Source organism: Falco rusticolus, chromosome 6, assembly GCF_015220075.1.
Source record: "Falco rusticolus isolate bFalRus1 chromosome 6, bFalRus1.pri, whole genome shotgun sequence".
Lineage (NCBI taxonomy): Eukaryota > Metazoa > Chordata > Aves > Falconiformes > Falconidae > Falco > Falco rusticolus.
The window spans coordinates 62,127,927-62,143,911 of NC_051192.1; the positions used below are offsets into that span (position 1 = coordinate 62,127,927).

General features: G+C 43.4%; 2 protein-coding genes across 6 annotated transcripts in view; one reads left to right on the top strand and one right to left on the bottom strand.

The window, feature by feature from the left end:
- Window positions 1-14,562, top strand: PDIA6 (protein disulfide isomerase family A member 6). Its single transcript, XM_037391403.1, has 13 exons — window positions 1-93; window positions 2,920-3,061; window positions 4,264-4,321; window positions 5,016-5,142; window positions 5,623-5,729; window positions 7,126-7,259; window positions 7,661-7,775; window positions 8,591-8,731; window positions 9,905-9,989; window positions 10,085-10,157; window positions 11,231-11,389; window positions 13,276-13,372; window positions 14,082-14,562. The coding sequence occupies exons 1-13, from the start codon at window positions 60-62 to the stop codon at window positions 14,148-14,150; spliced, it is 1,341 nt and encodes a 446-aa protein (XP_037247300.1). The 5' UTR covers window positions 1-59; the 3' UTR covers window positions 14,151-14,562.
- ATP6V1C2 (ATPase H+ transporting V1 subunit C2) overlaps window positions 14,471-15,985 on the bottom strand; it is a 22,039-nt gene continuing 20,524 nt past the window's right edge. For all 5 annotated transcript variants that reach the window (XM_037391406.1, XM_037391404.1, XM_037391407.1 and 2 more), the window contains one exon: window positions 14,471-15,979. In XM_037391406.1, coding sequence (XP_037247303.1) covers window positions 15,884-15,979 — 96 coding nt within the window. In that variant the 3' untranslated portion in view covers window positions 14,471-15,883. The remainder of the gene's footprint in view (window positions 15,980-15,985) is intronic.

Genomic DNA, 15,985 nt, shown 5'->3' on the forward strand with positions numbered 1-15,985 from the left:
GGCGGCGGGGCGGGGCGGGCAGGCTCCATCGGCGGCGGCTGCGGGAGCTGGAGGCAGCCATGGGGGTGTGCGCAGCCGGCCGGCTCTGGTGGGGTAGGAGCCGTAGGGGCGCTGAGGGGGCGGATGGGCCGGCTGCGCCGCGGGGGCGGTGGGCCGGCAGGCCCGCAAGCAGAGGGAGCGGCGGGCCGCGGCTTCCTTCCTCCTGGGCCTGTCGGACCCCGCCGGGGGTGTGGGCCTGTCGCGGCAGGAGGGCGCCGGGGACGGGCTTGGAGCCGCCGTGCGCCCGTCTCCCGCTCGGGGAGCAGCGAGGGCCCTGGGCTGTGCGGGCCGCTCTCGGCGGGGCGGGAGACTTGTGGAGTGGGGGCAGCGCCCGCGGTGGCCGCGCCCGCGGTAGCGTCCGGGTCCTTGCCGGCCCGAGCCGCTGTGCCGCCCGCGGGGGAGCGGGGGACGCTCGGTGGGTTACCGGGTCGCGGGCAGATGGCCTGAAGATACCAGTAACAACAACAAAAAAGCCGGGACGGTGCTTATCTCTCCTTAACCGCTTTGATTTCCAGCAAGCGGTGAAGTTCCGCTTGCCTGGCTGCCCTCGCCTGCGATCCAGTGCTGTAAGGGCAGTAAGAAAGTAATAACTGATGATTAAAAGGGGAGCCCGTGGGGAACGGTACTTCCTCTTCCCCTCCCCCTGCTGCTGGGTCTTCCGTGCCGAATACATGGGTAAACCTCTTGGGTAGTGCCCCTCGGACCCCTTTATGGCAGTACCGAGGGTGCTGGTCGCGCTGCACAGGGCCGAGGGGCTCTCACCCAGCGCACGTGTGTGGGGGGTGAGCTTCTGTACGCCCAGCTTTGCTGCAGCAGGGGTGCGTGTGCTAAGGAGGAGGTCACAGAATCATCATCATCGTCCCATAGCAAAAGCTTTTTCCCCAGGTCTTCAGTTACAACTTGGTTTTTCGATGAGGGCTAGTAATACCAGTGTGGAGTTGCCTTAGTTGGTTTAACAATGCCTTTGTCTAGGTAACATGCTTACATCAGAAAACGACTTCTGAAATCAGTTTATCTGAGATTTTTCTTTTTTGCCTCAATATCAAGGATGGATCTGCATCTTCCTGGCTTAGATGCTTGTAGGAAATGGATCTTTTTGTATGATGAATTAAACCTTGAATATTTCACTATATGAAGGAATGCCGCCATTTCATGAGTCATAGTCTTGGGGGGGGGAAAGCAGTGATACGTGACTAGGTGGATTTAACCATGTTCTTTCGTATGTGAGTTCTCTTTAGCAGGTGTTTTTGCATAAGCTAGAACTTCTCTATTTGAAGTGGCAGAAATGGCTGAGTGAACTCTTCAGCTTCTGAATGTGTTCTGCCAGAGATGTCGTTAGGTTGTGCCAAAATATGCTGATTTCAACTTAATGGTCTCATTCTGTCTAGACAAGGCTTTTTTCTCTTGAGAGTGACTGTAAGGGTCAAGTAGCTTTTTCTATCCTTATTTTCTTACTCTGCCCCAGCAGCAGCTGCTACTGTAGGTCACTGTAACATGCTGTGACAGCTACGGATGGCCTTGGAAGTCAGTTGATCAGTGTGGACGAAGTTCTGTTTGCGTGTGGGCATACTGAAGGGAGAGTCGCTCTAAGGTGTAAGTCTGGTGGTGGAAACACCAGATTCTGGTGGTGATAACCCCAAAAGAAAAGGGTTGGGTCCTAGGGTTATAAGAAGCCATTAGGAGGGGGAGTGGTGTAGCAGATAGGGCGCTGTGTTGCAGCTTGGCAACTCAGTCCTGATCTCTGGTTGAATAACCTGGAAGATATTTCTGTCAGCTGCTCTCGTCTGCAGAATAGGTATAATGAAACTGGCTTTTCTTGAGTGGGACTGATAAAGTGTAGGTGATGCTGTGCAGTCTGTGTACCGTGTGCTGTGGTGTTTCTGCATCACTCAACTGTATCTTCCCGTCGCATTCAGTCTTGAGAATGTGCAGCTTCCTATGCAAGTTAACAGCTTCCTATGCAAGTTATTAACTAGTGACAGCAAAGCTGGGTTTTGCCTAATTGTGACTTCAGTGTCTGAGCTCTTATTCCCACCCCCACCACCACCCCCCGTCTTTGGTGGATTAAGAAGAGTCTTTTGCTATGTGATTTTTTTGTTAGAGATGCTTGTCATCTTTCATCAAGTTATCTCTCAGTCTCTGATGAGGTAGAAGAAAGGGTTCTGAGGTTTTATGTGCAAAGTCTCAGGCAATAGTAAAATCCAGAAGCATGAAGTCTGTCTTAAGAGAAAGCAATATCCTTGCAGCTTTTTAAATTTTTTTAGCTTTCTATGAGTGCTTGAGTTGTTAACCAGAGAGATTTAGCTATTGTTCTTCAGTCTGTTGCTGGAGAGATAAATCAATGGTAGACAAAGATCTTCATGAGTGAGAACGAAGGAGCTCCTTATACTACCAGTGTGTCAAATGCTGGTACTAAAATAAGTGTGACTGTACGAAGATTAGTTGGGGTGGTCCTGCATTATGTGCTTCTGTGAAAGATGTGTTTGAGCTCCTGCTGTGCAAGAGCTGTGAGCAGCTAACTTAGGAGTTTTTGTGAGAAGGACCTGAAATAAAATGTGGCTGATTGTGTAGAAGTTCTGTTGGTCTGGTACCACTAGTATTTAGGGTAAGGAGCTTTGACAAAATCCTCTCTGAAGGGCCATAGTAGGAGTGGCATAACTCCATCTAGCTTTAGGCATAGAGAATATATTGTATGATCCTGTGGAATCATGATTTAAGTGAGGAGGGAAATTTTATATCTTGCTGTAATTTCCCTCTTTTTTCCGGTCAAATAGAAATGCCTCCCACCAGTTGCAGGGAGTGGGGAGATGATTTAGCTATGGCAACAGGAAAATCATAAATGTTCTGCAGGAATGCTGATTTCTTTACTTTTTGTTCTAGGCATAGTGAGCTGCACGTTGTTCCTGGCAGTTAATGGTTTATATTCGGCCAGTGATGATGTGATAGAGCTAACACCAACTAACTTCAACAAAGAGGTCATTCAGAGTGAGAGCGTGTGGCTTGTGGAGTTCTACGCCCCATGGTAAGAATTACAGCTGCCTACTTGCTGCTGCTTGTCATGAAAGAGCAGCGTAGGAATCTGCTGTTCAGGGTTTCATTCAGTTGTTGGCAGTACAGTTCTGGTTTGATAGCCTCATGACTAGCAATATAGCTGTGGTTGGGATTCCTATTTTAAATATCCTCATGAGGGAAAAAGGCAGGAACTGGTTTCAAGTTGGCAAATAAGGTCTAATAAAAAAACCTTATATGCTATTTTACTACTTCAGTTTTTCCCCTGAAACTAGTATTAAAAATGACTGATTGAAGTGCAGTAGGAGAGTGAGAAGTCCCCTCACGTCTGTCTTAACTTGATTCTGAAGTGAAAGCACAAATCTAAATTCACACTTAGTATTTCCAATTTTCATTGAAAAATAATGGCTTTGTGAATCTTAATATAGCACCTCTGTCTCCTCTTCTGCTCGCATGCAGAGCATGGAGTGTCTTCCATGTAAATTCTTGTGATGTATATTCCATCTTTGCACAAATTCTCAATGCTATTGCTGTCCAAAGCTCCGCATTCTGGAGGAAGAGGCCTTTCATTGCAACAGCCTAGCTGGGTCCGAACTGAGAAGTTTAGGGGAAAGGATGCTGTGCTGCTTCTAGAGTTTTTGCAGCTTTATGGGGAATGGAAAGCTTTATTGAATAATGGCAATAGTGTGGAACAGGTGTAAGTAAATTGGCAGTTTCTTTCCCTACAGACCTGTGATGGTACACTAGTTGCCAGTCAACTGTTGCTTTTCTCGCCCAGACACCTCTAGGAAATCGTGTGCCACAAACTCTCGCTAATTAAGAAACCTCTAGAATATTTTTTTTCAGGCCTCATCACAGGCCCATTTTAGTTCACAACAGGCAGACTAGTGTGTGAATCTGGATTTTGGTGCTCGTGTTTGCTTCTGTGTTGGGGAAGCCAGGCAGCTTTTGAGATATGGGCATATGTGTATGCATTTGCATAATACTTGTGGGGGTTTTTCATCACTCATGTGATCATGGTGATCATGAAAGATGTGAAGAGGCTATGCCACAACATCCCCTCTTCATGAGTAGGTCTTAAGTCTCCTACAGCTTGCTGTGAGTTGACTGTTTTGTAATTGCAGACCCAAAAAGATCAGTGTTATTTGTGAAATAGTTGTCAGATCTGAATGACAGTTAATGGTTTGGTGGTTTTTCCTTTTTTCTTTCTAAAAGGTGTGGTCATTGTCAGAGACTAACCCCTGAGTGGAAGAAAGCAGCAACAGCATTAAAAGTAAGTTCAGTCTTTCAAATGTGCTTGTGGCAGTAGATGGAGGAGTTTGGCTGTTTGTCATCTGGCTTGGGAACATGAAGGTGGCATTTGGTCTCCAAAACTGTGTCGATTATATTTGTTCAGCCAGTCAAAGGCATTTAAAAAGTCAGGATTTTGTGTTTGTGTTGGTTTTTTTTAAAGAAGCCATTGAATTGTAGAGGAAGCAAATCAGTTCTGTCCCTGTGAATTCCAACTACTGTTTTCCAGGGCTGCTTTTAACAGCACCAGATGATGCTACAATCCAGCCATCCCCCAAAATAGCATGTTCCGCTTTTCTTCCTTGCTGTCCTGTTACCTGCCTCTGAAGTACAGGAACAGCAGGAACTGAATATTTGAAAACAGTTCTGTAAGCTGTTCATGATTAACATTTCTTTAATTACAGAAAACTTGGTCATGTGGCGATTTGCTGAACTATGTAAAATGTATTCCCCTTTAAAAAAAAAAACAAACCCCAAACTAAAACCCCAAACAAACTTTAGTTTGTCAGGGTGAAGAAAGATATGCTGGTCTGTAGTTCAGTGCTTCTGGGGGGATAACGCCTCTCTTGTGGTGACTTTTCTTACTCTTCTAATAACTCACTTTAGAATGCACAGAGTATAAAATGTATTAAAACACTGTAGAAGTCTTATCTTGGATCTTGTTTTTATTTCCACAGGGTGTAGTGAAAGTAGGTGCAGTAGATGCAGATAAACATCAATCCTTGGGTGGACAGTATGGAGTCAGAGGGTTTCCAACCATCAAGATATTTGGAGCCAACAAAAACAAAGCAGAGGATTATCAGGGTAAGCGTGATGCCCTTTCACATGTTGCATGCCTGAAAACTTCCCTGAATACAGTAATTATGGTGGCTGTTATGCTGTCTTGTGTGGTGTTTCTGTCTAGTGCATGTAGTAACTGAGACACAGATGGGTGGGACTGGTCTGACCAAATTTTGTGTCTTAGCATGGGCTAACAGTCCTATCTGCAGTCTGTACTGGGTGGAGGTTAATAGGCAGTTCCAAATTATTCCTCTCTTCTAATTACTGGGAGCTTAGCACAGCCACCACCATTGAATAAGGTGGGTAGTTAAAAAGTGAAGTCAGTCCTGCTGCTCGTGTTTTAAGTCAGTGATGTTCTACCACTAGTACCATATCACTCATAGCTTAGTTCTGCTTTTTCTGAAGAATCCTTAGGATGAGGGAGTATTAAGTTTGTAATTAGGTCAGGGGCCTACCTTAAACTGTCCTTTTGATGCTTTAATAACTCATTTTTCTATGTTGCAGGTGGCAGGACAAGTGATGCTATTGTTGATGCTGCTTTAAGTGCTGTTCGGTCCCTGGTGAAAGAGCGTCTTAGTGGCAGGAGTGGAGGATATAGTTCTGGCAAACAGGTATTTGAGTGAACGTGTGTGTTTTCAACTGGAGACTGTCTTGTACAGGAGATCAGAGTTTGTGTTGCTGACTTGGGTTACAGAATAGTTGAAGTTGGAAGGGACTTCTGGAGGTTGTCTAGTCCAGACCCCCTACTGGCTGCAGGATCAACTAGAGCAGATTGCTCAGGGCTGTGTCCCAGCAAGTTGTGAGTATCTGCAAAGACTGAGACTCCACATGGACTGTACTCTTAGGGCAACCTGTTCTGGTGTTTGACTGCCCTCGCAGTAGAAAAGATTTCTCTTACTTTTCAGTTGAAATACATGAATTTAATTTATGTCCTCTTTGTCCTGTCACTGGGTGTTGCAGAGAAGAGTCTGCCTTTGGTTTTTTGTCACCTCCACCCAGGTATTCATATACATGAATAGGATCCATGCTGAGCCTTCTTTTTCCAGCTGAGCAATTGCAATTTTCTCAACATACATGTCAGATGCTCAGAGCCCTTAATCAGCTTTGACCCTTGGCTGGACTTTCACCAGTGTTTGCATGTCTCTTATACTGGGGAGTGCCAGCACTCCAGGTGTTTCACAGTGCTGAGCAGAGGGGAAAGATCGCCTCCTCAGACCTGCTGGCAACTCTGCCTAGTGCAGCTCAGGAGGCTGTTGGCTGCCTTTGCCACAGGGGTGCATTGCTGGCTCATGTCCAACTTGTCCACCAGGTCCCCCAAGGTTCCCTCTGTAAAGCTGATTTCTGGCTAGTCAGTCCTCGGCATGTACTAGTACATGGGGTTTTTATTCCCCAGGTGTGTGTCCCTTTGAACTCTGAGGTCCCCGTTAGCCCCGTTCTCCAGCTGGTTGAAGTACCGTTTGCCTAGTCTAAGGTAGATGGATGAAGGTTTTTTTTTTAATTTGGTAGTGTTCTTCTGAAGTTGGCTTGCTGGAGTTCTCCCTGAAGTTAAATAGAGAAGCTTCTAGCTCCTACTGCTGTTTCTAAATAAGGGAGCAAGTACTCTGACGTCCTCAGGTTGGCCAGATGGAAGACCTGCGTGGACAGTACCCTGTAGTGTGTATTGCACTCTCATGTTTCTTTTGCCTGGAAACCAGGGCACAGTAGATTTTGAGGGTTGGAGAGCACTTTGTTCTTGGATAGATAGAGCATGAAGAACTGGGGAAGTGTTCCTGTATCTTCTTGTTTGTCAGTTTGACCTGATTTCCCTTTAAGAGAAGGTTCACTTGCTGTTTTCTGAAAGTGCTGTGGGAGTAGACAGTGTGTAATGTCAGTTCTGAAATGGAAAAGTTGTATGACCTAATACTGCCTGGTTTGTATCTTATTCAAATAAAAGCCATTTGGTATGACGTGACACACAAGCGAGCTTATTTTTGGTTACTTATGTGAGGGTCTGTTTGTTTCTTGCAGAGCCGAGAGAGTGGAGGTGGAGATAAGAAGGATGTGATTGAGTTGACTGATGACAGCTTTGATAAGAACGTCATAAATAGCGATGATGTGTGGATGGTGGAGTTTTATGCCCCGTGGTGTGGGCACTGCAAAAAGTAAATGAGGCTTTTCTTTGGCAGTTCAGTTCCCATTAATGCTTGTGTTTGTGCAATAGCCTTAATCCCCTAAAAGACACCTTGCATCTCTGGTATATCAGAAGTGGGGTTTTCAAAAATACATGGGCTTCTGCTCGGGGCACCTTGGTGCTGCTCTGGCTGCATTCTTCCGTACTAAAATTCCTAGTTACCAATGGAAATAAGAACCAGAAGTTATATTAACCTTTTCATTCCTTCAGATGGAGGTTTTCAGTCTCATTTGGAATAACCCTCCCAGCTGTCATTCTTTACAGAGATTTTATTTTTTTCCTGAGTGGAGTATGCTACATAATGTTGGCATGTGTTATGCATTTGCTAGCTCGGAGAGAGCTCAGAGTGCTCATACTCTTTGTTTTTTTCAGTCTGGAGCCAGAATGGGCAGCTGCTGCCACTGAGGTGAAGGAACAAACAAAGGGAAAAGTAAAGCTGGCTGCAGTAGATGCAACAGTCAATCAGATGCTGGCAAGCCGATACGGGGTGAGTGTGCTCTGCAGTGGTTGCAGTTTCCCTTCCATCTCTAGTAAGTCGTATTTCCCTTTAATTACTGAACTGTTCCTTAATGTAGTACCACTTAACGTTACTTTTAGCACAAAACACTTACGTGACACATACCATTTTTCCACAAATCAATCATTCCTGAATGTTAGTAACAATATAAATGGTAAGAGAAAAGAAATAAATCTGGATAATGCTGATTAAAAAGGCTGTTTATTTCATAAGATCTTGTATGGCTTTATCATCTGAAGTGAGAGGTGTCTCCTTTCAGACTGCTGGTATGCTGGCTGGGCATCTGCAGAACCCACGCATACCTGTACATCTGGGAGCCAGTTATTTGGGATCGTTCCAACAATATTAGCTGCCCAGGTCAGCTATGCTGCGTGCCCAAAGTGAACAGATACTCTGTAATACAGTAAGGGAGCTGAAGGTGTGCTGACCACCCCTACACACACCCCAAATGGGGAAACTAATGTCTAATAAATACAAAGTACGAAGATAGTCCTCATGGTACTTAAACCTGCAGTGTTTGGTGGACCTAAACCGAGATGAGACCATGGCTGATTCATCAGGCCTGAAACTTGAAACAGTGTTTCAGCATGTTAACCTTGTTTTGAATTGTTTGCACAAGTTGGAAGCTACAAAATGTTCAAGTTATGTCATAAGGCTATGTGAGTCTTCACGTAGATGTTAAATGTCTTCCCTCTCTTTCAATCTAGAACATGTCAGAGTAGCAGATAACTTCTGTCATAAATATTCAGATTTATTTGAGCTGATGACTTAAAATTGCCTTGCAGATTCGTGGATTTCCTACCATTAAAATCTTCCAGAAAGGAGAAGACCCTGTTGATTATGATGGTGGAAGAACTAGATCTGATATCATTGCTCGTGCTCTGGATCTGTTTTCTGATAATGCACCACCACCTGAGCTCCTGGAGGTACCTCTACATCATTCTCTCAAACTGCTTTTCTTTCCATCATGTCCTTTGAAGCAGTTTTTACAGGACTGTTAACTGTAAATAAAACAGCCTAGGTGTGGTGCTTGTGCACTGTTTTACAGCAGAAAGTCAAGGATGACGAGTCTGATCATTCAGCTTTCTGTTGTCTAACTTTTACTGTGAATTTGTGATTATCAATTCTGATCATCTTTCAGTCACAGTGAAGGCACTGACAGGGTGGTACGGTACCAGGGATTCTCTCTTGAGGAATAAGTGAAAAAGTAGGATTCTGTGCCCCATCCTTTTTTCTTACAAGAGGGCAGGGTGTTGTCATTTGAAGCCATCATTGGGAGGTGCTTGTGGTCCAAAAACTGCACCCTCTCTATGGTGACTTCTAGTCTCAGGTTGATGTTGGTAGGTTTAAAATGGTGATCAGTTGTCCACAAAGTGGGGTGCATGCAAGACAGCCCACTGAGGTGCAGGAGGAAGAAAATGTTTGCCTATTAATGAACTTACAGATATTTTAAAATGGTGTTTATTTCATATGGCATAATTTTAAAATTTCTTCTGTATTCTTTATAATGTACATAATGTTAGTACAGTAGTACTTGTATACAACTGATATATTGGGGCTGCCTGCTTTGAAATTTTTACTGGCAGGGGTACACAAATTTTGCAGATGACTGATGTTAATAAACAGGTTGATCATTTTTTAAGGTAGATAACACAAAACTGTTACTGATCTATTAATGGTGATGAAGTGTCCCGATCTTCAGCAAATGCTACGCCGTGCTGGCTGACCTCAGGCTAGCAGTGCCATGAATGAAACCTACAGGCACATGCATAGGTCTGTGTGCTGTTTCTAGCCCTGGTCCACAGATGGTGTGATTTTGAGCAAGAAATGGCATCTTACTGTGCTCTCTCTAAGCTGTATTTGGTACTGCTTGCTTACTTGTTGCTGCAAGTCTTAACAGAAGACGTTGTGAACTTTCTAATTAGTTTTGTGTTTTGAGGGGGGACGAGTGAAGTGGGAGAGGCTTGTAAGCTTCTGTGTCAAATTGCTTCAGCACTTACTGCCTTCTAGGATGAAGTTGATAGGCTGTCGGAGGGAACTGCAGTCATAGCTGGTTAACCAGGTCTTAGTCTCATTGACTTTCTGCTACTTTCTTCTAGATAATTAGTGAAGATGTTCTGAAGAGTACCTGTGATGCTCATCAGCTCTGCATCATTTCTGTTCTGCCTCATATTCTTGACACAGGTAGACATGCAAGCCAGCAGACAGACTTCTATATGAATTTGTCACTTAGAGCATGTAGTTGTGTGTTTTAACTTGTCCAATTGTCTAACAAACAGGAGCTTCGGGGAGGAATTCTTACCTGGATGTCATGTTAAAAATGGCTGAAAAATACAAAAAGAAGATGTGGGGGTAAGTGTCATTGCAGAGTGGTTGTCTTAGGAAAGATGTGAGCATGTTTAGAGGTAACAGGATGGAATTTGTATGATAACGATTTAACTGCAGATAAGAGCTGTTCCTTGTTCACGTTAGTGTATCTTGGTATTTCACTAACTGTGCTGTGGGAGGGGGTGCTGTGGTTTTATAATAAACTGTTGATTTGTTTTCTTTTCATCCACCTTTCAAATCATGCATTTACAAGTGATAACTAAGCATTAATGAGGTCAGATTAACAGTCTTTTGTCCTGAATGCTAAAATATTTTAAGGCAGTGTTTATCCAGTTTTTTTAGAGCCTTGCTGGTAGGTGGGTCTGCCATTATGACTGAATTCTCGGGGGGGGGGGGACGACACCTACATGCAGTTTATTAACAAGTTTCATGCTGTCAAAGAAACAGGCCAGCAGGCTTTGCCTCTTCTCCCCCTCCACTCAAGTATTGAGGTTAGGATCTCTGGGAAGTAAAAGCTGTTCTGACACACTGCTGTGAAAAGGGGTCAAAATGGCATGAAAGCCTGCCGGGAGTGGGGGGAAGCTATGAGACTGGCTGATTCCAGAGGTTCCTCAGGGGACTTTCTAAGCATTAGAGGAACTGAGACCTGACCAATGAGGAACAAATACAGAGTGAAATACAGGTCTTGCAGTCTTAGGCCAGGAATCCTCTACAGTGGGATTTGGGCAGTACTTTGTCATGTTCAGTTCTGTGACTTTAAGCAAGGTTTAAAATGGCTGATATAGGCATAAGTGTAGCAATTTGTTCAGATTGGTAACTTCTTCCCCTGGACTGTCTTCCATGGCTGTTCTTCTGATCCAGCTTTCAGTGGCTGTGGGGCTGGCCTAGAGGTGCTGTTGAGGGAGGGGCTTTCTTCTGTTGAATTGTTCAAGATTGAGACTCCGCTGCTATTCCCTGCTGGCTTCAGTAACTGTTGACACAGTCAAGGGCAGTTCAGAGCCCAACTTGACCTCTGCAGAATTGCAGGGTATGTGTGACTTCAAATGATTGTAGTGTGTATCCTAATTATGCATTTTCTATTTTGTCTTTTCCTCAAGGTGGCTGTGGGCAGAAGCAGGTGCTCAGTCAGATCTTGAGAGCTCTTTAGGGATTGGAGGCTTTGGCTATCCAGCAATGGCAGCTGTTAATGCTCGGAAGATGAAATTTGCCCTTCTGAAAGGATCATTCAGCGAGCAAGGGATTAATGAGTTTCTCAGGTATGAAATTTAAGTGACTTAAACCTTTCTGTAACAGGGGCTGTGAACTCTCTAGACCAAAATCAGGCTCTCCTGGAGCAGGCAAAACTTGCACAGGTAAGAGAACTGGAGTAATGGAATGATTTCAGTGGGAATTGCAACTAGTAAAGCAGCTGCTGCTTTTTTGTGGTGGACAGAATTAAAAAGTTGGCCGTTTAGACTTAACATGGTAGTTTCAGCACAAGCCTTTTAAAACCGCTTTGAAACAGAAGTAGTTTTGATCTTGAGAAATTCTGGTTCTGGTAGCCTAAGAAATTAATGGGACTTGGTAATCAATACTAAATTCAAATGGTGCATTCTAATTAGTAATTGGAAAGTTCCCAGTTTGGGAATCTTAAGCGGGTGCTGCTTAAGGTTCTTGAGGTTCTGTATGTTGCTGTTCATTTTTCTGGTTTGGTCTGATTCTGCCTTCCCCATTCCATGGCATCTGAAACTAAGTGGGGGAAGCTGAAGCAATCAATCTAAGCTACTGACTTCTTAGCGCAGGTTCCCTGAAACTGCCTCTCGTGTAGTTGGGCAAGAGCCAGTGCTGAGAAGAACTGAGTGGTGAAAGGCAACAAAGAGGAGGAGGAGGGAAGGCAGCAACAACACTGAAACAGTAGCTAAGCTTAACTGTTACATAAGCATGGTCAAAGTGAAGTGGGAATTCTGCTTCTATAGGTAAAACACTAAACTGCGTAAGCTACGTGAGAGCCTCTGAGAGCTTACATTAGCAGCTATTTCCATGTCCTTGCCTGGAGAATGGCAGACAGTCAGAATTGCAAGTCTTTCCCCACCTTGCCGTAAGAAGCACATTAACTGAACCTTGTTCCAGCTGGACTAGTGGAACAGTACTACATTCTCTTAACCTGTGTAAGTGACCAGGCTTTCTTAATGTCAAAAAGGGAACGTTCTTAGAGGATCAAGTAAAAATTAGGATTTGGGTGCAGGAAGAGTAATACCAAACAGTCTGTATTAACGCATGTGAAAGAAATGTCTGCCCCTCGTGTGGCAAATTCTCAGTCTATAAAATCCATCTTGGTGAAGCCTCTCCTGGTGAGTGTGGATGGTGCTTCCAGGATACAACAGCTGACTTAACCAATTACTTAATGCAATATAAGCTGTTACGTATTGTCTTACTGCAGAGCAATACTTGTTACAATAATCTCTTGACGCTTCGGCTCAGCTGTACTGCCTAGAGAAAGCAATACAATCACAGTTGGTGTAGCTGGCTGTTAACTCATCTTGCTGTGTGCAGCTTTTGTAATCTAATAGGCAGTCTCAACAGTGTTGACAAAAAGTAAGGAAATAGGGAGAATAGCATAGGAACTGTATATTCCACCCAGGGAGGAATGCTTATTCAGTCTTGTCTCTGAAAGAATGCAAAGGGATTAGCTCTTCAGGATTTTAATGTTAGGCTCTTTGAGCAAACCAGCAGAAGCTGGTTACCTTATACCCATTGTAACCCATGGAGGCTCAGTCTCCACTAAAAAAAAGATTACTACTGATTTCAAGTACCAGTTACAGGTGACTTTCAAAGGTAGGATTATAGACTCCTGGAGTTGCCTTAAGTGATAAACAGCATAATGTTAAAGGCCTGTGTTTGTCCATGGTTGTTAATGCTGCTGAAATACGGAAGTGTAGCTCACTTACTTGTTCTCCTTGGATCTAATTGTAAATTAGTAATGCTGCTTTAAGGGCTTTGGAAACAAAAGCTTTTCAAATTGAGAAGCAGAAAGTGATAGACAGTTTAGATTTGTTTCAAGTGATGAAGATCTCAAAGTTGACTTGCTTTTTTCTGAAGCAGGCACTGTTCCAGGTGGATGGAAACTGGAGAAACTTCTTAAATTTAACTTGGTTTTTCACAGGGAACTATCTGTTGGTCGTGGCTCTACAGCACCAGTGGGCGGTGGAGCTTTTCCTAAAATTCATTCAGTTGAACCTTGGGATGGCAAAGATGGTGAGGTAAGAGGTGCTCCATCTCTTAAAAGTGCTGATTTGCTGGGTTCAGAAGTGACTGGATAGAGTAACTAAGAACTGGCAGTGTGAAAAGTCTTCTCCAAAGACTGGCAAGTTGTGCTGATGGTTGCCCACTGTAAATCCTGTCACCAGATCGAACACCAGATTCATAGTCTGACACTGTGGGCAGATATTCCTGCCTCACTGTTAGGATGTAATCTGAAAGTTGAACCCCTTTGAGGCTAAATCGTGTGTTTACCTATGATGAGTAAAGGGAGGTGGTAGTGTACATGTTCAAGATCTGAATGTTGTGGAGGCTTGGGTTCTGCAATATGCTGACCTTACCATCAAAGTTTGTAAGGTAGAGCCTGTGTAACCAACAACACTGTGACTAAGCGTGTTCTTAAGGTTCAACATCGCTGTAAAAAAACAAAGTTACTGCAATCCTTTGATCTACTTCAGGTGGAATTAAAATGCAGAATATGGTAGTATTTTTGCTGCATAGTTTGTCTGGACTGTTTTTATTAGTAGGAAACATCCTTGTAATCTAAACTTCGAGTGCTTGTGCTGTGCTTAATACACAGATTTTTATGAATGAAAGAGAGGACAGGAGGGAGCTTTACTCTCAGGGAGGAGTAAGCATCTTTCGAAGTCTGTGATAATGTCCTGGTATTAAGCGCTTCTAAACATGCTCAAAACATTCCCTTTTTCACAGCTTCCAGTTGAAGATGATATTGATCTCAGCGATGTGGATCTGGATGACTGGGATAAAGATGAGCTGTGAGATCTTCAGGAAACTTCTTTTCTTGGGACAGTTTGTGCAGCAGTTTGCAACCTGGATCACAATCAGATGGATATTCCAGTGGCCTTTTTACGGAGACACAGCACATGACACACTGTGCTATTTGATGCACTGCAGCAGTGAACTGTACGCATCTCAAGAAAACATTGCAGAAATTCTATGAATTGTCATAACCAGTAAACTTGATTGTATTGTGTAACAAATATTTTGAGGACAACATGGATATCTTTGGAACATCTTGGTTTTCATTTTGTTGATAGTGTACTGCTTGAGTGTTATACTGGAGGCTGTTAGTGTAACCAATTTTAAATGTGATTTATTTTTTTTTTCATGGAGGTGGAACCTGGTCAGCTTCTGTTTCAATTAAAGAATAAAACAATATTTTTGACACACAGTGTTAGTCTTGTATAGAGTAACAAAGGTGCACATGAGAAAAGCTGTCCCTTTTTGGATGACTCTTGAAAAAAGAACTGTAGAATAGAGAGGCTGGTGTAGAGCGGAGTCCTAAATCACCCCCTTGCTGCGAACAGTCTTGACAGTTGGCCTAAAGCCTAATTAGACGGACAATCTCATTTTAAATGCTCTTTCAGTCTTCCTTTTCCTACTCCTTCTCAGGGGCTTTCTCTTTCTTTGTGCCAGACTTGGTGAGATCATTAATAACAATGGAAGTGGGGTTGCTGCTGCAGTGGGAGACACTGGGAGCTGTTGGTCTCTTCCCCAGGATTAGTGGTGTAGCTAATCCCCGTTTTTGGGGCTTGAGGATTTCCAGGTGCTAACAGGAAAAACACCATGGTGCTGTCTCCAGTTTGATTTGAAATTACTGTTTCCTTGGAAGAGGAGTCAGAACTGGGAATGGGCTACTACTGCTGCTTTTTTAATAGAAATACTACTATATTCTGTTGCTTTCTATGTCTTGTGTATTTGGTGTCTAGTGAAGTGACCCTGATGTGATCAGCTTGTTTCTAGGTAAGGAACTGTAAGAGCTGAAAGTTTCCCTCCTTTCAAGGAAATAACTTACTATGGATATTTGTCATCTAGTGTCTGTAAGAGATTGCCTGTAGCTCACCCCTCTGAAGGGCAGTGTTAATAACGACAGGTGGCCCCAGTAACCTGACCACTGCTCTGGTGTGGGAAATGTGCTCCAGCTCTAAGCCATCCCCGCAGATGAAATCTAATGGAACTGTTCGAACTGAAATGCCTTGGCAAAAACTAAACTTGTGAGTGCCTGGGGCTGTAAGTCATGCTACAGTAAGTTCCATAGCAATTTTGAGGATCTTTCTTCTTAAGCGTTTTTTAAATTAAAAAAAAATTTAGGTTTTGTTCTGATGCTTTCTACTTTTTCTGAGGTTTTTGTTTGGTTGGGATTTTTTTGCTTTGTTAGAAAAACAGGACTGTATACATCTAGTAGATCCATTAGCCACCATACTTTTTAAATTGCTTTATTTCAAGTCCAGTAGATATTCCATCTTTGTAATTTACAAAAAAAAAATAAATACTACTATAGTACCTCCTGCCTCTGAAATGTTTTTGTAAAACTATGAAAAAGATATTTATATAGAAGCCACCACAGAAATTACTGAAAGCGGTAGGAAGATCTTAAGCAATTACCCTGCTACAGGATCTGCGTTTTAATTTGACTTTCAGTAGCTAAAGATTGTTTTACTGTAACATAAGGGTCTTGAAAACTAATAGATAAAGCTCGAGCAATTTTTCTTTTAACTGCAGTCAAGAAGACTAAGGTCGATCTTGAAATAGACATAAGGATAGTATTCTTGATTACTCAGTTGTAAACCAGGGATGTCCATGCCAGGCTGCAA